Source organism: Rhinatrema bivittatum, chromosome 8 (genome assembly GCF_901001135.1).
Source record: "Rhinatrema bivittatum chromosome 8, aRhiBiv1.1, whole genome shotgun sequence".
Lineage (NCBI taxonomy): Eukaryota > Metazoa > Chordata > Amphibia > Gymnophiona > Rhinatrematidae > Rhinatrema > Rhinatrema bivittatum.
This window is the reverse complement of record NC_042622.1, coordinates 203,275,012-203,297,053: the sequence shown is the minus strand read 5'-3', so window position 1 is coordinate 203,297,053 and position 22,042 is coordinate 203,275,012. Positions and strand designations below refer to the sequence as shown.

The 22,042-nt window shown below is 43.6% G+C and overlaps 1 protein-coding gene across 8 annotated transcripts in view; it reads right to left on the bottom strand.

Annotated features, from left to right (window-relative positions):
* CUX1 (cut like homeobox 1) overlaps positions 1-22,042 on the bottom strand; it is a 1,076,531-nt gene that overhangs the window by 265,335 nt on the left and 789,154 nt on the right. For 5 of the 8 annotated variants that reach the window (XM_029612600.1, XM_029612603.1, XM_029612599.1 and 2 more), the window contains 2 exons: positions 19,194-19,359; positions 4,121-4,177 (listed from right to left, as the gene is read on the bottom strand). The exons of the other annotated variants lie outside the window; for them this stretch is intronic. In XM_029612600.1, the coding sequence (XP_029468460.1) occupies positions 4,121-4,177; positions 19,194-19,359 (223 nt within the window). The remainder of the gene's footprint in view (positions 1-4,120; positions 4,178-19,193; positions 19,360-22,042) is intronic. 8 annotated transcript variants of the gene reach the window in all.

The window sequence follows — 22,042 nt, the reverse complement described above, 5'->3', positions numbered from 1 at the left end:
CAGTTTCTGTCATAATATTGTCAAATAGTCATAGCTCTTACTCTTGAAAGTTTCTGTTATACAAGAATTGAATCATCTGTATTTGATGAGCAACTATGCTGGATTGAATGATGCTCCTTGGTATATATTCTTGGGTGTGTTAGAATAAACGTTATTCTTTGCTCTTTTCATGGCTGAGTCTACAGTGAAGGATTTGTAGGGCAGCTAGACCTTTGCACGTCCCAGGCAGCTCTGTACCCTATATTTGATTTCAATATTCTTTGCCACTGGTGGTACTGTGAATGGTGTTTTTCAGATTTTTGAATGTACCTGCAGCCATGTTTCATGCAAGGAGACAGCCTTGTATTGCTTACTCCCTGCCATTCCACAGCACCTTCTTCTTCCTTCTTTAATTTAAATGGCTTGTTCTCTGCCATATTTTGAAGAAGCACCAGGCATGTGATATCATCCAGCGGCGTTGATGTTCTGCCTGGTTCCAGGGATGGATCAGATGGTAGTTCAGAAATGGACAGTGCGATTCACATTGCGACATACCAGTGGAGCTGTACGTATCTTCTGATTCTAGCTTTATATATGATGTTGAACTGGTGTCTGCTTCAGCTTCTTCTGGATTTTTGGCTTCTTTTTGGAAATATGAGGCTGGAAGTTTAGCCTTAAGCTTTTCTCTAAACTTCTCCAGAACTGTGTTTGGCAAATTTTTCATATATAATTTAAGGAAATATGACCAAGCTTTTGCATAAATTAATGCATTTCAGGCATTGGTGGCAATGACACTAGAGGCCCTTCGCCAGTATCTGGTATTGCTGCCTTCAAGGGAGGGGGAGATGCAAAGCTGCTTTTTGAATTACTTGACACAATATAAATACAGTGATGTTCAGAATCAGTTTTCTGCCTTGCTGTTTTATCAGCATTTTTCATTTTCTGTGTCAGTGACTTCACATTATAGTATCTATGGTTTTTTTTGTCTTTTGATGCAGATGATTTCACGTCAAGCTGTTTTGGCACTGAAGACTTTGTGCAATGTTGTCTTGGCAATGATTCTGCACCATGGTGTCTTAGCACTGTACTTTTTGTGCTATGGTGTTGTGGCACTGTTGTGCTATGTCAATGGCTCAGCATCTTGATGTCCTGTGCCATTTCTGCACCATAGCTTTTCAATGCCAATGATTTAGTGCTATGGCGTGTTGGTATAGATGCATTATCTCGCACCAAGGAGTCCCTTTGGTGTCATATCTTTCTCTTCACACAATATTTTGATAGTGAAGAATTCCAATGCTTCATATGGTTTTTTGATTGACTTTGAGTGTGAGAGACTATATTTGAATTTAATGTCTCAAAAAGCCAAAATCTGTAGTGACATTCTTCCACAGGGGCCACAGTTCACACTACCATGGTCTGGTTCAAGGCTTCTTAGACACAGATCATGGAAACCTGCTACAGCCATTTTCCTGTGACATTTCTCATAGAATTTAAAAGAAATGTTACCCCCTTTTTTTTTTTTTTTTTTTTAATCAAGGAAGACTTCGATGACATTTTTGTGAGTGAAAATATGGCAACACTCGAGAGGGCTTTTCCAACTGTATGCATGAGTGGATGGAGAAAAGACTAAGGGAAGAACTCATGGAGAAGGCAGTATGGGAACTGTCGTGTATGCTCAGAGCAGTTCTAAAAGCTCTGAGCTGAGAGAAGAGAATCTGATTTGGTGCTGTCAGATGACATCACCCATCTGTGTGGCTATTTGAGGTGTTTGTTGTGTTACTTGGATTTCAGCAAAGCTTTAAAAACTGTCCCACATAGGAGACTTGTGAATAAAATGAGAAGCTTGGGTGTGCGTGCTGAGGTAGTGGAGTGGATTACTAACTGGTCGAGTGACAGGAAACAATGTGTAATGGTAAATGGAACCTGCTCAGATGAGAGTGGCATTAAGTGGAATGCCTCAAGGATTGATTTTGGGACCGGTTTTGTTCAACATTTTTGTGAGCGACATTGCGGAGGGGTTGGAAGGGAAAGTTTGCCTTTTTGCAGATGATAATAAGATCTGCAATAGAGTGAACATGCCTGAAGGAGTAGAGATAATGAAACGTCATTTAAGAAAAACTGAAGAGTGGTTGAAGATTTGGTTACTGTGATTCAATACATCTGTGGTGCGGAAAACGAAAAGAGCTGTATGTGATGGGGGGTGAAAGATTATTGTGTACGGGACTAGGAGAGGGCCCTTGGGGCAATTGTGTCTGGCAATCTGAAGACGGCAAAGCAATGTGACAAGGCAGCAGCTAAATCTAGAAAGATGCTGGGCTGCTTAGAGAGATATAACTAGCAGGAAAATGGAAGTGATAATGACCTTGTACAGATTCTTGGTGAGGCCTCACCTGGAGTACTGTGTTCAGTTCTGCAGACCATATCTCAAAAAGGACAGAGACAGGATGGAAACTGTCTAGAGGAAGGCGACCAAAATGGTATAGAGTCTCTTTCAGAAGTCCTATAAGGAAAAGCCGAAGGATCTAAATATGTATACCATGGAGGAGAGGAGGTGCAGGGGAGATTTGATAGAGACCTTCAGATACCTGACACGTATCCATGATGCACCAGCTTCAAACCTTTTCTGCTGGAAAGGAAAGAGTAGAACTAGATGGTCATGATCTGAAATTCCAGGAGGATGACTAAGAACCAATATCAGGAAATATTTCTTCACAGAGGGTGATGGATGCCTGGAATGCCCTCCCAGAAGAGGTGGTGAAAATGAGAACAGTTAATGAATTCAAAAGAGCATGGGACAAATACTGTGGATCCATGAAGAGTTAAAGAAAAGAATGGTATAACATTTCTGATGGAGATAACTTGCACGGAATGGCAGTTACTATCTTTAACAGAAAGCATGGTAGCAACCTGCATGAAACGGCAGTTACTACCCTTAACAGAACGCAAGGGGGTAATGTGCACAAAGTGGCAGTTACTACCATAACAAATTGCTGGGTAGATTAGATGGACCATTTGGTCGTTTTCTGTTGTCATTACTATGTTTTGTCCAAAGAGAAATTTGTTTACATCTGCCCTAAACAGAAAGGTCCCGATCTTCTGCTCCACAGGAGACACAAGGCAAAATAACCTCAGAGAACTTCTCCCTAGACTGGGGAGAGGGTCTTCTGAATGCTTATCCTCCAATTCCTCTTGTGGCAAGAATCTTACTAAAACACATTCTCATCTCATTACTGTTTGGATAGGGACTCCCAATATGACCACAGGTTTGGTCACTCAGTCTGTGGAATCTATCTGAGGTATAGAACCCAACTCTATGCCTCCTAGGATCCTCTGTCTGGTTTTCCAAGATGCTCCAACATCAAAAATAAAAAAATGGATAAAGTAAAAAGAAAATGGATGGTTGCCACCAAAACTATTTTTGCCCGTTAGCAGTATATTCTGGTTGTATTTTTTCCATTTTTTTTGTTTGTTTGGGGCAGTCTGTAGTTAGAAATTCCCCACTGGTGAGGGCTTACTATCCCTGCTTGCCCTCAGAAAAATCAAGAGTTGCTTACCTGTATCAGGTGTTTTCCAAGGACAGCAGAATGTAAGTCCTCATAAAACCCACCTGCTTTCCCTTGGAGCTGGTTTTCTGTTCATGTTAATAAGTTTCTGTCGAGGTCAGTGTCTCCAAATGGGTTTATTTTACACATATCTCAACAGGAATGAACCTCATTTGTAAGCTAGGTTATTTTGGGAATGATCTCAATCTGTCAAATTTACTGCTAATGCTCTTTTTATTACTTAACCTTGTAACAAAGACAGCTTTCTTCTGAAGTTCACAGGATGTAATATATAGGGATAACATATTAAGTTATGCTTGGACATTCTTCTTAATCAGGCTTGTGATGCCCAATAGCTATGAAAGAACTGAGAAGCTCCCATGAGAGATGGTGACGTGGGTCATGCTGCACATGTTAAACTGAGCATGTAAAAAGCATCTAGAAGCTTATGTGCAAATCTTCTGCACTGGATTCTGTCAGATGGCATTACTCACTGGTATGGACTTACAGCCTGCTGTTCTTGGAGAACACTTGTTACAGGTATATAAATCTTGCATTAATGACTAACAAATCATTTAAAATAAGATTAACATAACTACCTGAACTCGCACATCCTTCCGTTAAGGAATCCTGTAGAGGTGTCCCAGAGTGCAGGACTAAACGACAAAAAAACAAAAGAAAATCAGAGCAGTGTAGAACACACATAACTAGTATTTATGTCTAAGAGTAGAGGGTTAAAAATCTAAATGCAGATACTATATACCTACAAAACTGATTTGCATATTAGTTTTTATCAATACAGTACTAACTACTAAAATGAGCTAGAAATCTGCACAACCTGACAGGGCATGGAGTTTCACTGATTTTAGTAATGCTGTCAAGAATTACTTTGAGATTGTTCACTGCCATTTAAGTCTTATTAATGGCAGGTGGTGTAAATGGTCACATGGTTTCAAATATACCATTAGTTTGTAATTTCATCAGAGGGCAAAGGAGGGAGATGACTGGAGACTGAATAGAAAATGTGATGCCACTATAGGCAGAGACAACTAGGAGGATCAAAAGGTCTTTATGCTGACAATTACTATGGGGAGGATTTTCAAAAGATTTAACTAGCTAACACTGCTGGCTAGCTGGTTAAATCAAACTGTCTAAACATCCACCCCCAGCTAAATTCTACTAGCTATATGCGTAAGGAACACAAATTTAGCCAGCTAAAAATGAGCAAGGTTAGAAATGTTCCTAGGATGGGTTTTAAATTTGCCTAGTCAGTGCGTATTTTCAGCTAGACTGAGGAACGTTTTCAGCCGCATACTTACCTGGTTACGTTTGGCTGAAAATCCATCTCAAAATAATGGAATAAAATTTCTTGGTTATCTTCCCTGCTCGGTGGGTTTTTTGAAAATGATTCATGTGTTACATTATAAAAATGGATTTGGATACTAGTGGTCAATCAGTAAGAGATCAATAAACTCTGAATTCATTTCTGCCATCTTGGTAAATAAGCCAAGATGGCAGACAGTGATATTACTTAATACAAGTATTTCTGAAAAGAATTATAAAACTCCAAAGATGGAAAGGACTGCAGAAATTTCATATGTGGTAATTTAATAAGGTTAGACATCAATATGCTTGTCAAACTAATATATGAAGCTGCAATAGGAACATAACCATACTCAAATGTATGAAAAACCCTAGTTAAAAATTAATTGTAGGTTAATTAGTTCTTTCAGCTTTTCTTAATTTACTTTCCAGAAACACTGAGGTCAATATTCAGTGAATGGGAAATTTACCCGACAACTTTAACCGGATATTCAATAGAACATACCCAGATAAGCATTCTACTGAATATCTAGCTGAATTATCCATATAAAGCTATCCAGATAACTTTAGGACAAGTATTTTTCTGACCAAACTTATTCGGCTAACTTTATCCATCTAGCTCTGAAGATCAGCTCTAAACAAATAAACTTAAACAGAGCACTGGGAATGCTCTCAGGGCCACCTCTTTTCAACTGGCTAAATCCTGTGTGGGTAATGAACTACCCAGACAAAATTTAACTGGTAAACAGAGGAAAACATTCAAATATCAGGTTGTGAATGGCTAACTCCAAAAGCTACCCAAACACTTTGAATATTAACCTTGGCAATTTTTCACTTTTTAATGTAAAATCCAAATTATCTTCTTTGGTAATGCAAAGTTGCTTAGCTGTAATTAAGGTGTTCTCAGAGTTCTGTAGGTCACCAGTTACATATATGGTAGACATGATCATGACAGTGCCAACAATGACTTCTTTTCCAAAGCTTTCCAGGAAACACTTCAAGATCCCTCTGGGTATGTGTGGTAATTCATGTGCTCCTGCCAGCACGCAATCCTCCGAAACAGCAGCAAATGACCGTTGTGCTGGAGGCCTCTGGCCATGCCCCCTGGACCACACCACCCCTTTTTCGAAGCTCCGGGACTTAGACGCGTCCCAGGGCTTTACGCGCGTCGCCGAGCCTTTATAAAATAGGCCCAGCGCATGTAGGGCTTTTAAAATCTGGCCCTTACGGGCTGATTTTAAAAGCCCTGCTCGCGTAAATCCGCCCGGATTTACGCGAGCAGGGCCCTCGCGCGCCTATTTTGCATAGGCTGCCGGCGCGCGCAGAGCCCCGGGACGCGCGTATGTCCCAGGTTTTTTTGAAGGGGGCGTGTCGGGGGCGGGGCCGAATGACGCGGCGTTTCGGGGGCGGGACACGGTGTTCCGGGGGCGGGACCGGGGGCGTGGCGCCGGCCTGGGGGCGTGGTCCAGGCCTCCGGACCAGCCCCTGGGTCGGATGACGGTGCGCCAGCAGTCCTCTGGCGCTCATAGATTTACGTCTGCTTCTTGCAGGTGTAAATCAAAGGACAAAGGTAAGGGGGGGGTTTAGATAGGGCCGGGGGGTGGGTTAGGTACAGGCAGGGAGGGGAAGGTGAGGGGAGGGCGAAAGAAAGTTCCCTCCGAGGCCGCTCCAATTTCGGAGCGGCCTCGGAGGGAACGGAGGCAGGCTGCGCGGCTCGGCGCGCGCAGGCTGCCCAAAATCAGCAGCCTTGTGCGCGCCGATCCAGGATTTCATAAGATACGCGCAGCTATGCGCGTATCTTATAAAATCCAGCGTACTTTTGTTTGCGCCTGCTGCGCGAACAAAAGTACGCGATAGCGCTTTTTAAAAAAATCTACCCCTTAGTGTGCAACGGTGGTCAAAAAAGCAAACAATGTTAGGAATGATCTGAAAACGAATTGAGAATAAAACGGAAAATATCATATTGCCTCTGGATCAAGCCATGCTGCAACTGCATTTGAATACTTTGTGCAGTTCTGGTTGCCCCATCTCAAGACAGAAATAGTAGAACTAGAAAAGATACAGATGATTGTGACAAAAATGATAAAGAAGATGGAGCATCTCTCCTATGATGAGAGGCTATGCAAGCTAGGGCTCTTCAGCTTGGAAAAGAAAAAGCTGAGAGGGGACATAATAGAAGTTTATAAAACCATGAGTGAGATGGAAAGAGTAAATAGAAACAGTTACTTACCCTTTCAAATAATACTAAAACAAAGGGAGACTCCATGAAACTAATACGCAGATTCAAAACAAATCATAGAAATAACTTTTTTACTTGGCACAATATGAAGCTGTGGGATCTCTGTTGTTGAGAGGGCGTAATCAAGGCGACTAGCATAGTGGGGTTTAAAAGAAGTTTGGACAAGTTTCTGGAGGAAAAGTCCATACACATTATTAGCCAGCTAGACTAAAGAAAGCTACTGCTCTCTCTGGGAGTCAGTAATAGGAATTAGATCTACTTTATGAGATCTTCCAGGTGCTTGCAACCTGGATTGGCCACTGTTAGGATGCTGGGCTTGATTGACCTTGATCTGATCCAGCATGGCAATTCTTGTGCTTAGTTTGCTCCGTAGTTCACTATACAGTAATCTGAATAGTGAACTACTTTTTTGCCCTTGACATGAAGACAAACTTAAATATGAAAAATGAGGTCTAAGGGGCTGCGGTGGGGCTTTAGCCCTCAAAAAGACCCTGAAAAATGGACTACCCATTCTGCTGTCAATATTGGGAACCAATATCTAAACTATAACTCTAAGCTTCAATGGCAAGAGGTAATGTGGGGGAAAAAAAAAGGATTTCCAGTCACAAAAAATGTGGGGAGTAGCTTGCTGGTTACGGTGGTTACTACTCCTAACTAAATAAGCCTGATACTCACTTTCAATGCCTATCCAGCATAGCTCTCTGCTTCAATGGCAAGGGAGAAAGTCTAATACTTCACGCATATCCAGCACAGCTCTCTGCTTCAACAGCAGGGGAGAAAGTCTGCTATTTCACTTTCAATGCAAGTTAGCTCTCTGCTTCAACGGCAAGGGAGGAAGACCGATACTTCACGCATATCCAGCATAGCTCTCTGCTTCAATGGCAGGGGGGAAATGAAGTAAAGTCTTGAGGATGTGAATGAAATGAAGAGAAGAGGCATAGGGGTGGCTTGTGGGAATGATGGCTACTACCCTTATTCAATAAACATACACATGGTTAATGTGACTCCAACATTGCTCTATGCTTCAACGGCAAGAGGAAATGTGGGGAAAAGGATCTGCATTCACAAATAAGCGTGGGAGTAGCTTGCTTGTTGCGGCGGTTACTACCCCAACCCAAATTAGCCTGATACTTCACTTTCAATGCATATCCAAGCAGCTCTCTGCTTCAATGGCAGGGGGAATGAAGAAAAGAGGATTTATATTCAAACAACCAACAAGGGCTAAACTGCACAGGCTGGAAAAACAAATAAGCGTGGGAGTAGCTTGCTTGTTGCTGCAGCTACTACCCTGAACCAATCATGCATGATACTTCACTTTGAATACATATACTGCACAACTCACTGCTTCAATGGCAAGAGGGAATGAAGAAAAGAGGATTTATATTCAGACAACAACCAACAAGGACTAAATTGCAAAGGCTGGGTAAACAAATAAGCGTGGGAGTAGCTTGCTTATTGTGGCGGTTACTACTACTACTACTACTACTACCCCTAACCAATTAGGCTTGATACTTCACATTGATGCAGCTCCAGCACCGCTCTCTACATCAATGGTGGGGGTGGAAGGAAATTAGAACCTAAAAGTTACCAATAAGGGCCCTGACCTCAGTGGTCAGAGTAACAGATAAGTATGAGAAAAATAAGTATGAAGCTTGCTGGGCAGACTGGATGGGCCATTGGTCTTCTTCTGCCGTCATTTCTATATTTCTATGTATAATAGGATGTGAATGCATGGACTGAACTCTATATTACAGGTTTACAACTCTTCTAAAAAACCTGATCTCAGATGCACCACAAATGCAGCCATGGTCCTTACATTATGGACCTTGACACACCCTTTTAAGGTCAGACCTACTTGGGCATAAGTTTAAAATACGATGTGCTCTCCAATTAGAAAAGATTCTCTGTGACATGGCAATCTCAGGATTAGTTGGGCAAACCTCTCCAAAAGCTATGTGGGATTTCTTAGGTCTTGTCTGCTAGAAGGCATCAACATCCTTGCAAGTCAAAGCATACAGGGCTTGTTTACCTTTGTTGGCATGAGACCTTGGGAAATGTTGGAGGGATTGCTAACTAATAAAGGTGGATGTTGTCACAATCTTAGGAAAGTTACATAAAAATGCCATAACAGCAGCAAAACATTTTGTGAATATGCATGTATCTGATGTTAGATCAAAAAAACAGTACACAGTACTGAAGGTGGTATTTCCCTACAACAAATATGGCATACCTTCTATAACATGGATTTCTATATGCTTCCTTCAAATCAAGAGAAAATAGTCAATTTCCTTAGTTTAGAATGGGTATTAAAGTGTCCATGGTAAACATCTTGAACCAGAAATAGCTGGAGTAAAATTCCCACCCTCACTCCTGAGGTGGGACAGGCCTCAATCATTATGGACTGCAAGAGGGAGGAGATTTCTAACCCGGGTAGGTTCTGATGTTTGTTGATAGTCAATACTCTCTTGAATAGGCAATCTGTAGGACATTCCAATAGGCATAATCTGTAGCCCTCTAAAACTATCTATTTTATGAATATGTATGTTTATTTGATTTATTAATTTTTTGTTCATTGCTTTGATTTATTGAAGTAAGAAGGAAGAGGTCAGAGGAGGTAGTTTGAAGCGTTACACAGTGGTCTTTCAGAATATCCACAGCTTCCTTGACCTTATCTCCAAAGAGATTTCCACTTCTACAAGGCACATCGGTGATCCTTTCCTGCATGTCTTCATGGAGGCCAGATGCACACAACCATGAGAATAAAAAATCCATCTGTAACTATTTCAAAGGTCTTTAATGATATCTGAAAAGCATTATATGTAGAACATATATGATGTTTTCATATGGTTCACTTTGAGCCTTTCGCAAATAAAATTCACCTTGATCCATTTGAGGCTCAGTGAATTCCTGTGTCCTTTCTAAAAAGGTATGCAAGTACCAGACCATAAGAACATAAGAAAATGCCATTCTGGGTCAGACCAAGGGTCCATCAAGCCCAGCATCCTGCTTCCAACAGTGGCCAATCCAGGCCACAAGAACCTGGCAAGTACCCAAACACTAAGTCTATTCCATGTTACCATTGCTAATGGCAGTGGCTATTCTCTAGGTGAACTTAATAGCAGGTAATGGACTTCTCCTCCAAGAACTTATCCAATCCTTTTTTAAACACAGCTATACTAACTGCACTAACCACATCCTCTGGCAACAAATTCCAGAGTTTAATTGTGCGTTGAGTAAAAAAGAACTTTCTCCGATTAGTTTTAAATGTGCCCCATGCTAACTTCATGGAGTGCCCCCTAGTCTTTCTACTATCCGAAAGAGTAAATAACCGATTCACATCTACCCGTTCTAGACCTCTCATGATTTTAAACACCTCTATCATATCCCCCCCTCAGTCGTCTCTTCTCCAAGCTGAAAAGTCCTAACCTCTTTAGTCTTTCCTCATAGGGGAGTTGTTCCATTCCCCTTATCATTTTGGTAGCCCTTCTCTGTACCTTCTCCATTGCAATTATATCTTTTTTGAGATGCGGCGACCAGAATTGTACACAGTATTCAAGGCGCGGTCTCACCATGGAACGATATAGAGGCATTATGACATTTTCCGTTTTATTCACTATTCCCTTTCTAATAATTCCCAACATTCTGTTTGCTTTTTTGACTGCCGCAGCACACTGCACCGACGATTTCAATGTGTTATCCACTATGACACCTAGATCTCTTTCTTGGGTTGTAGCACCTAATATGGAACCCAATATTGTGTAATTATAGCATGGGTTATTTTTCCCTATATGCATCACCTTGCACTTATCCACATTAAATTTCATCTGCCATTTGGATGCCCAATTTTCCAGTCTCACAAGGTCTTCCTGCAATTTATCACAATCTGCTTGTGATTTAACTACTCTGAACAATTTTGTGTCATCTGCAAATTTGATTATCTCACTCGTCGTATTTCTTTCCAGATCATTTATAAATATATTGAAAAGTAAGGGTCCCAATACAGATCCCTGAGGCACTCCACTGTCCACTCCCTTCCACTGAGAAAATTGTCCATTTAATCCTACTCTCTGTTTCCTGTCTTTTAGCCAGTTTGCAATCCACGAAAGGACATCGCCACCTATCCCATGACTTTTTACTTTTCCTAGAAGCCTCTCATGAGGAACTTTGTCAAACGCCTTCTGAAAATCCAAGTATACTATATCTACTAAGTATACTATATCTACCATGAATGTCTGATATTCCTTTGTGTTTACCTGATAGGAAACTAGGACTGAAGCATAGCATTCTGAACATTACTTTTCCCAAAATGGTCTAAGGTCTGACACTCATGTCCGGGGGGTACATGAGTTAAGATCACAGGCTACCTCAGTGGGAGCTGAAAACTTTCTTAAGTATCCCTGCAAATGAATATTTAGATATGAAGACAATACGTTTTTTTTTAAATTCTGTACATTTAAAGGCTTTTCCTATAGATAAATATATGGGCTACCTTTGGCTCCCCTCAAGAGGAGAGTACACCAGTTCCTAGTTCTTGGAGTTCTATTGTTAGCATTTGCATTAATTCAGTTTTCCGACTTTTTTTGAATACTGATATGTTAAACTTTTTTTTTTTATTCCCCAATATTGTGGATTTGGGTGTAACTTTATCCATATATCTTGTTTTTCTACTATTTAGAGCTTTTCTTGGATATAATGTAACATTATTTCCTGTTAATTTCTGGAATTTTGAAGATATTTGAATATATTTAAAATAAATACGTAAATAAATGTCTGCTGTTTACTGTGGGGAAAAAAAAACTGAGGCAAGCTATAGGGCTACGGGAGCATGCCCAGAGGGCTGTCTAAAAATTTCCTGGAAAGCTCTAGAAAACATGTCTGATTTGGTGCCATCAGGATGATGTCACCCATCTGGGTAACTATAGCAAACTTTTTGTCTTCAGAGACCTATTTTCTGCAGATTACTGTATAAATGAAGTACAGTCGAATCCTCTCTCTATAAAAATAGCAGAGTTGCTTACCAATAACAGGTATTCTCTGAGGACAAGCAGGATCGTAGTCCTCACACATGGGTGACATCATCAGATGGAGCCCCGATGTGGAAAACTTATGTCAAAGTTTCTAGAACTTTGACTAGGCATACTGAGCATGCCCAGCATGCTTATTACCATGCATCCACGTAGGATCCCTCTTCAGTCTCGTAACATAGAATTACGATTAAAATTTAAAAAAAGGAGAAACCCAACTCTGCGGGGTGGTCGGCAGGTTTCATGAGGGCTAACATCCTGCTGTCCTTGGAGAACACCTGTTACAGGTAAGCGACTCTGCTTTCTCTGAGGACAAGCAGGATGGTAGTCCTCACATGTGTGTGAATCTAAAGCTACAGGCTGCTCCTCACACAAAGGGGACTAACAGACAGTTAACCAGGTGCCAATGGGCACAACACCAGTGCTATTGGTAACAAAGGGGGAGACAGCCTGAACCCAAACAACGAGCTCCAGGTAAGGAGAGTTGGGTTCTACAACTCAACAGGTTCCGAAGGACAGACTGGCTAAACCTACTGTCGGTTGGCCATCCCTATTCAGACAATAATGTGATGTCAATGTATTGAGAGAACTGAACTTCGCAGCCTTGGGAATTGCTCGCAAGTGGGCCACCTTACACTGCCATGGCTCTGACAGAATTAGCCTTTACATGATCCCCAAGATGTAGTCCCACCTGGGCATTATAAAAGGAGATGCAATCTGCTAGCCACTTGGATATTGTCTGTTTGGCAATGGTAACGCAAAATCTATTCTTATCAAAAGAAACAAAAAGTTGGGTGGGCTGTCTATGGGTTTCTGACCGCTCCAGATAGAAGGCTAAGGCTCACTTACAGTCCAAACTCTGCAGTGTTTGATCACCTTGGTGCAAATGGGGCCTAGAAAAGAATACTGGCAGTACGATTGACTGATTAAGATGGAAATCCATCACCACCTTAGGCAGGAATTTAGGGTGCGAACGCAAGACCACCCTGTCATGATAAAATTTTGAATAAGGTGGTTAAGTCACTAAGGCTTGGAGCTCGCTAATCCTGTTCGCTGGAGTGACCTCCACCAAAAATATGACCTTCCAGGTCAGGTACTTCAAGTCACATGTATGCAGTGGCTCAAAAGGAGCTTTCATCAGCTGAGCTAACACCACACTGAGGTCCCAAGACACAGCAGGAAGCCTAGGGGAGGATCAACTGAAGCAGGCCCCGCATGAAACATACGATAGGCATACTATCTACACCATGGTGGTATGCACCAATTGCACCAAGATGAACTCTAATGGAGCTGGTTTTCATGCCAGCTTCCGATAGGCGTAGAAGGTAATCCAGCAGTTTTTGTGTGGGGCAGGAGAACTGATCTAGGGTCTTCTTTTCACACTACATGGAAAACCTCCTTCACTTCAGTCCATAGGACTTTCTACTGGAAGGCTTTCTAGAAGCCACCAGGACTCGAGACACATCTTTTGAAAGATCAAGTGGCTGCAGAATCAATCTCTCAACATCCAGGCTGTGAGCAACAGGGCCTGGATGTTGGAATGCTGCAACTGGCCCTGATCTTGCATGATGAGATCTTGGAAGTCCCCAGACTGATCAGTTTCTGGATGGACAAGTGCGGCAGAAGTGGAAACCAAACCTGTCTCAGCCAATGAGGGGCTATGAACATCATAGTCCCTATGTCCTTGTGAAGCTTCAAGAGAGTCTTTGCCACTAAGGGAATCAGAGGATAGACCCATGCCCCAATGACGGGCAAGGGCATCTAAGGCTGGTTTACTGTCTGACCTGTACAGGGAGCAGAATCGAGGCACCTTCCTGTTGCAGGGAGACATGAATAGATCTACGTCTGGGCTCTCCCCGATTCACTACCCTCTTGACCAGGGACCTCTTGTGGGGTCTGAAAGCTCGACTCAGCCTGTCTGTTACCACATTCTCCATTCGGGCAGGTACACGGCCTGAAGCACCATCCCATGGGACAGAGCTGACAACCAGATCTGGACCTCTTCCTGACACAAGAGGTATGATCCTGTGCATCCCTACTTGTTGACATACCTCATAGCTACCTGGTTGTCCGTCTGGATCAGGACAACTTTGCTGAACAGCCAATCTCTGAAAGCCCACAGCGCGTACCTGATTGCCTGAAGCTCCAGGAAGTTGCTTTGACAAGAACGTTCTTGAGTGGACCAAAGATACTGGGTACTGAGCCCATCTACATGAGCTCCCTATCCTAGATGTATCCATGGTAAGGACAATTTGAGTGGGAAGATTCCGAAACAAGATCTCCGTTCCATATTGGAAAGCCACCAGGACAATGAGTCCCGGAGAGATGGGGTGACTCTGATGCAATCCTGGAGGCTCTGAGTGGCCTGGCGTCACTGTAACCTCAGGGTCCATTGGACTTTGCGCATGTGTAAATGTGCCAAAGGAGTAACATGGATGGTTACAGCCATATGGCCTAAGAGCCTCAACATGTGCCAGGCCGACACCTGCTGGCTCTGTTGAACATCTGCTGCAATGGTTGCCATGGCGATGGCCCTCTGGCCTCAGCCATGTCTAGCAGGGCTCCTATGAAGTCCAATTGAGGTGACTGGCTGAGATAGGACTTTGAGTAGTTGAGAACAAACCCTAGTGACTCCAACACCCAAATCAGTCAAGCACATGGACGTGACAGCCCTGCCTGAGATGTGCTCTTGACCGACCAATTGTCTAAATACAAGAAGACATGCACTCCCAGTCTGCGGAAGTGCACTGCCACCATGGCCAGGCATCTTGTCAAGACCAGTGGGGCAGATGTGAGCCCGAATAGCAACAGCCGGTACTGGAAGTGCTATGTTCCCACCACAAATCAGAGATATTTTCTGTGACTGGGAAAGATCTCAATATGAATGTATACGTCCTTTAGGTCCAGGGAGCATAGCCAATCCCCTTTTTTTAAAAGGGGAATCAAGGTGCCCAGGGAAACCATCTTGAACTTTTCTTTTTTTCCTCAGAAACTTGTTCAAGGCCCTTAGGTCTACGATGGGACGGAGTCTTCCTGTTCTCTTTGGAATCAGGAAGTACCTGGAATAGAATCCCCGCCCTCTTTGCCCTGGTGGTACGGGCTTGACTGCTCTGGCCATTAAAAGGGAGGCCATTGTAGTAAATCTGTTGTAGATCTGTTGCTGGATACTCCAGTTGGAGGAGGAGTTAGCAATCTGTACGAATACGTCTCCTGTGAAGGAGGAGTTAGCAAACTGTTATGCTCCATGGGCGGAGTTAGCAATCTGTTATGGAACTGATCCTGAAGAAGGAGGAGTTAGCAATCTGATATGCTCAGCCTTCTGTAAAGGGAATAGATAACAATCTGTTAGAGGGTAGACTGCGGAGCTAGCAATCTGTTATGAATATGTTGCTGAAGACTCCTGATGGAGAAAGAGTAGCAATCTGTTACCAGCGGAGTGCTTGGAGAGGGCACTCAGCTATAGAGGAAGGTAGATAGGTGGATCCCTGGGCCGATGGCAGATGACTGCGCCCCTAGGAGGATATCCTGAGAGGGACCACCGGCTAGGCTTGGGTACGGAGACAGACACAGATAATTCTTTTATTAGACAGGTTAGTAGAACCACCAGAGGTGGCAGTAGTGAGCTGATATGCCCGGCAGGGCTGAAGTCCCTCAGGTACTGGAACTGCGATCCAAGGGTTGCTGAACTGTAGAGAAACTATAGATAATGAGTAGACAGGGTATGCTGTATTCATAGCCAGAACTAGATGACAAAACTCACATAAGGTCTTGAGGAAACTCAGTAGCTGGAAAGGGTTAGGCCCTCGAGGAGCAAGTACCTGGTTCCAGGGAAAGCTCTGAGAGAGCAATGGTAACTCACAAATGTCTGTATCTGCGATAGCTTCCAGGCAGTAGAGAATCTTCAGAGTGTCCAGGAACATGGGCCCTCGAGGAGCGAGTACTGGTTCCTATCTGCAATCTGAAATAAAGAAAAGAGAGCAGGGCCCCCGAGGAACGGGTACCCCTGGTAAGTCTGAGTAGGCAGAGTAGCTTGGACAAATCCCCGCAATGAGCGAAGACTTTCTCCTTGCTAACTCAATTCGTTAGCGAATACTGAGACCTTTTATATTGGAAGCGGATGACGTCATCTCGGGGGACGCTCCCGAGGTTCGCGCCCTTGCTGGTACATCAATCGGAGCGCGCGCGCGCCCTACATCATCAGGCAACATGGCGGATCCGCAGCGTCATGCCGGTCCGGGGACGCCGCAGGGGGAACGGCAAGAAGACGCCGTGGCATCAAACCGTCCATCAGACCCAGAGGGAGTCACCACAGAGGTAAAGAGGGCGGAGTGAGGGCGTCGAGCAGCGACGGACGCAACAGCCAGCTCCGTTTGGAGTATCTCCTGATGCACTACCGGCCCCCAATTTGGGCATGGAGGACAATTTGGCGGGACACCCAATAGATTCAATTGGTACCCTTGGCGGATGATGGACAGAACCCACTGGTCCAAGGTTACACTGGGCCATTGGTTCGCAAAGAACCATATCCTGCCCCTGACCAGATGGCCCATCACCCTGGGTATGGGCAACTGGCTTACACTCTCTATGGCCCAGTCCCTGGAGTTGACTAAGGAGCTGGCTGGGGTTTGGGGGCTCTCTGCTGCCTAGGACAGTCACAGGAGCCCTGATGGTGTTGAAAGGAGCGAGGAGGCGGAGGATAGTACTTCCTCTAGCGAAACAAATACTTCCTTGACCCCGGTCTCCATGGCCTCCTGGATGACTGGGGAGAGTAGTTGGAGGATTTCATGGTGGTTCTGAAGTTGGGCCACAGCATCCCTCACCCTATCTCCGAAGAGATTCTCTCCAATGCATGTTACTTCAGCGAGTCATCCCTTTACCTCCCTACAAAAACATTGTAGATCACACAAACCTCATGTTTCCCGCACTCCAGACCCTTGTGCACCAGCAACACGAGGGTGTCTTGCTGCTGCTGAAGCAGCTGCTCAGCCACCTGCCACACCTGCTTCCAGATGTCCCATGAGTACTGGCTCATGAAGAGCTGGTAGGCAGCAATGCCGGCAATAAGCATGGCACCATGGAAACTTGCCTCCCATGAGTATCCACTCTGTGGTCCTTCCCCAGGGGCACGGAGGAATGGGTCCGAGTGCACTTGGCCCTCTTAAGAATGGATTTGACCACCACCGACTGGTGAGGCAGCTGACACTTATTGAATCCGGCAGCCTTCTGGACGAGGTAAACCCCATCCACCTTCTTGTTAATGGGAGCCATTGTGAGGGGGTGTTCCCATATCCTCAGCAACAACTCCTTAAGGATCTTGTGTACCGGAACCTCCACCATTTCCTTAGGAGGCTCCATGAACTGAAAGATCTCCAGCATTTCATGCCTGGCATCCTCCTCTGTCAAAAGTTGAAATGGGATGGCCTCCGCCATCATCCTCTTAAACCACTGTGAAGGTCAAGTCCTTAGGTGGAGACTTCCTTCTTTTTTCTGGAGAAGGGTCTGACGGGAGACCATCAGAGTCCTCAGAGGAGGATTCTTTTGGATCATCCCTATAGGGTTCATAGGGACCCTCATCCTCACTGTACGCGACAGGGAATTGGGCCATAGATGCTTGGCCTTTGTCCAGAGGTGCAGGCACCAGTAGAACTGGACAGGGGCTACAGGCCTCAGCGCCTATGCCAGCCTTGGTGAAGCTTCCAACTTGTAGGAACTGGCAATGACCACCATATCGGTAGGGGGAAGCCTTCGGACCCCGCTGGCCACCGATGCTGTCCTGGGAACCGGCGCCAGCATTGAACTCCTCCAGAAGCGGTATGAGGACAGGTGGCACAGAGTCTGGTGCTGTTGGTGCCACAGGACTGAAGCCCTGCAGTGCCCGCTCCACTACCAGCTGGTCTTGGTGCTCCAGCTCCTCCTCAAATGTTGCCAACGCCAACCCCCCTGGGAGGAAGGAGAGGTGGCCAGATCTTTTTCGGACATGCGAGGGGGATCGGTGACTACTACCAGGACCGGTAGAGACCGCTGTGGATCCCCAGTACCGATAGAGGATGAGCTCTCCTCGCTGCGGGGTCGTTTTGGGAATATTGTAGCAAAAACCAGTGCACACCACACATGGCACCATGCATTGACAGGGACTGGTGCCGATAATTCTTAGGCTTTCCTCGATGCTCGGCCCGGTCTTTCCCTGGTGCCTAGTTCAAAGACAACAAACTTGGCATCCTTGGATCAGAGGAGATCGACAATGATTCTTCTCTGGTACCCTATCCACCAGCGGCATTCAATGGAACCGACGGTCCCGCCTATGTCAATGGCGTGGTGTCCATTGGTGTGGCTCCAAGGTCCTTCGATGCTGATGCCTCAGATGCCGATGGCTTGGACTTTCTCAACCTGAAGAGCTGATCCATTTTGTCGAGTCGAAGCAGACGTCCATTCGGGGTCATCTTGGCACATATGTACTTATAAGTGGCAACCACGGATGTAATGCGATGCCACCAGGCAGAGGATATACACCTCATGAGAATCAGTCATAGACGTGGTCTCTGGGCACTGGCGAAAACCATACGTGGCCATGATGGGGCAAAACAAAAGAGCCACAAAGTAGAAAGCGATGGCAGCGGGCACTGATGGCCGGCAGGCACTGAGGCACCGCAACTATGGGGGAAATCAACTGCAAAAGGAAACTTACCCGAAACGCTGAAAACCCTGGGGAAGGCGCCAAGAGGGACCTGGTGATAGTTTGAAGGGGAAAAAAACCCACGAAAAACGCAAAGTTTTCACAAGGCTAAAAACAGCCAAAGTAGCTCAATCAAACCGCGAGGTTTACAGCTCTGAGGAAAAGAAGAGATTGAAGAGGGACCCTACGTGGACGAGTGGTATAGGGCATGCTCAGTGTGCCTAGCCAAAGCTCTAGAAACTTTGACATAATTTTACGCATTGGGGCTCTATTTGATAATGTCACCCATGCGTGAGGGCTACCATCCTGCTTGTCCTAGGAGAGCATAATTTCTAGCTAAGAAAACCAATTATCCTTCATTTACTAAACTAAGGAGCATTGTAGCTCTAATAATGCCACAGAATATTAATTACCTTGTCCTTGTTGTTGTCCTTGTGAGGGCAGGACACTCTGGCCTAGGTCACCATTCAACCAGAGTTGCATTCTGATAAACGGTTCTCGGCCTTTCTGAGTCAGCTTACTCCAAGGCTTAGGTCTAGATAGCATGTCACTGACGCTTCCCTGTGATAGGCCCAATACCTTTAAGAAACAAAATTTATATTAATATATAGGCCACATAATTGCTGCACTTATTGAATGATAAACAAATCTTGCCAGATATCTGCTAAAATAAATAATGAAAATTATGATTGTAATGTTATCCTGGGGCAGATGTATCAAAGCAGGGATTCAAAAATTCCTCAAGAACTTACTCACCAGTGATGAAATGCACTTGTCATGTATTCCCCCAATAATATTTTCTGGGGTGTTGCTGAAGCAGAAGTACATGGTGAGTACATCTCTTCCCTTGCAAGTGCATATCCACAATCCCAAATCAGTACAATTCTCTTATGCTCCTTCCACATCCTGAAGCAGTCCTCTCTCCTCTAGTACCCCTTCTTTCTCTTCCTCCAGTACTCTCTCTCCCATCAGGCATTTTGCTCTCTTCCTTCCCCTCCTGCCTTTCATGATCCATCTCCAGCCCCCACTTCACCCAGGTGCAATTCTCTCCTCCTCCCCTGAGACCCACTCTCCTCCATCCCTGCTTCTTCCTCCCAGGCCCCAATAAAAGTTTAAACCACCTTGTCTTCCTCTACCCCCACAGTAGGAAGCCATAGATGACACTGCTGCTGGTTCCCTTGGCCCCAATTGGAGGCCAAAGATACTGCTACCTTCTGGGCTTTGATTGGTGCTGAAGACATCCCCATTTGCTCCAAGGACAGTCTTGCCAGAAGTTAAATTTTCAAAACTCTATACCAAAATTTTGCTCCAATGGAAAATTTGCTCTGGAATGTTCAACATCCTCCTAGTATTTTCAATGACTTTGCCCTGTTCAATGTAATTTTCCCTCTTTGTTACAAGTTACATGTAAACTGATATGATGTTACAACGAATACCGGTATAAAAAAACCCCGCCAAATAAATAACTAACTAACTAAATAAATAAATAAATGAGAAAAGTATCAGAGCAAAAACTGGGGTAATTTCTGCACTGGATCAAATTCTTTACAGTACCTAGTTTAACTCACCTTGAGCTTGGATTTGGAAAGGTGAATTATTAAATCTAAAATCCAAATCAAAAACTTTGATACATCTGTCCCTACACTTTTAAATCAGCCTGAAAATTGATTTTTAACAAACAGAAAATGACAACCAGGAATACAAGACAATCTTGCCAGTGTAATTCCTTTTTTCTAGATAAAAAGTCCAGCTCTCAGCAGTATTCACATGAGATTTCTGAAGCATGATTTTCAGAAACATCAAATGTCAGCATTTTAAGAGCTCAAAAACAGCATATTCAAGAACCTTTTCTTTGGTTTAGAGTTCTAACAACCTCTAATTTAAAATGCTATACTTGAAACCGAAGCATAACGTAATAAAACATAAGCAGCTTTATTCAATATGAAAGATTAAAAGCAGTTCAAACAAAACAGTATCCCTGCAGCTAGATCTGAATATAAACTGTTCTAAGAATATTTTAGATAACTGGGCTTTTTCAGCAGACAATTTTCAGTGGGATGGATTTTCAGACCAGAAAATCTGAGAACAGAAGATCTGGAGAGTGTGTTCTTTGGAGCAAAGACTGTGCAACAAGAAAAAGAGCTGTACTTATTAACATTCACTTCTGGTTATCAACTAATAACAAATTGTACCAGAAGAGCTACATCCAGAGCACAAGAGAGAATATAGCATTTATGTGATTGCTTCACCAATTGCTTGCACAAGTGTTTTAAAAAGCAAAGCTTTGTCCCTGTATCAGATTTCTCTGAAAACAGCAGTTCACCAATCATACAAACAGATTATATGATCACACTCAGCAACAAATAGACATTTCTTCCAGAGCTTTCAGAAAAGATCTAAAGGCATTTCTCATGTTGCTGCAGCCCTGCTGCTTACCTTTGTTCTAACAATAGTACTTTGACCAGGAGGGGGAGAACATGGAACCGATCTGAGGTTTCACAGACAGACACAAATCGAACAGAACTCCTAGATTCTGAACACAATGTGAAAAATGAATAGGTATTCCTGCAGTTGACAATGAAGGCAGGGTGGCCACCATCTTAGAGTAACACATTAATAGAGCTTTAGATTTAGAAATGTTCAAAGACAGACCATTCTGTTTTAACCAGTGGGCAGATGATCTGTATCATTGATGTATATTTTAAATGTAATTCCCCAGTTCTCTAATACTGTATACAGGAGCTGCATGGAGACCTTAAGACTTAGCTGATAATTTCCTTTTCTTTACTTCTGCTTCACCAGTCAAGAACATACAGGTTTAGTCCTCTCATCCAGCAATTGATGACATCAACTGTATTTATGTCATGCATGGAACCAGATATAGCCAGGATACTACTGTAAAAGCTAAATTTAAATTATACCAACTAGCAAATAACACAAAAATGTAATAACTATACTTTTTTTTTTAGATAAATTATCAACTTACACTATGAGAAGCACCTTAATTAAGAAAACTAATCTTATAAATACCTGGATGAATGAAAAGTCTCCTCAAACCATTTCCCCTTTTTATTATTATTATTTTTACAATTTATAAAATTTAGTCAATTAGATCTCACTCTCAAAGGTAGCTCAATTTGCACATCCCAGGGTGGACTTCTTGACTAGTGTAGAAAAAGTAAAGGAAAAGAAATTATCAAGTAAGCCTTAATTTCTCTTTTCTTGTCCTGCAATCTTTTTCATTGAGAGATGGTAATATAAT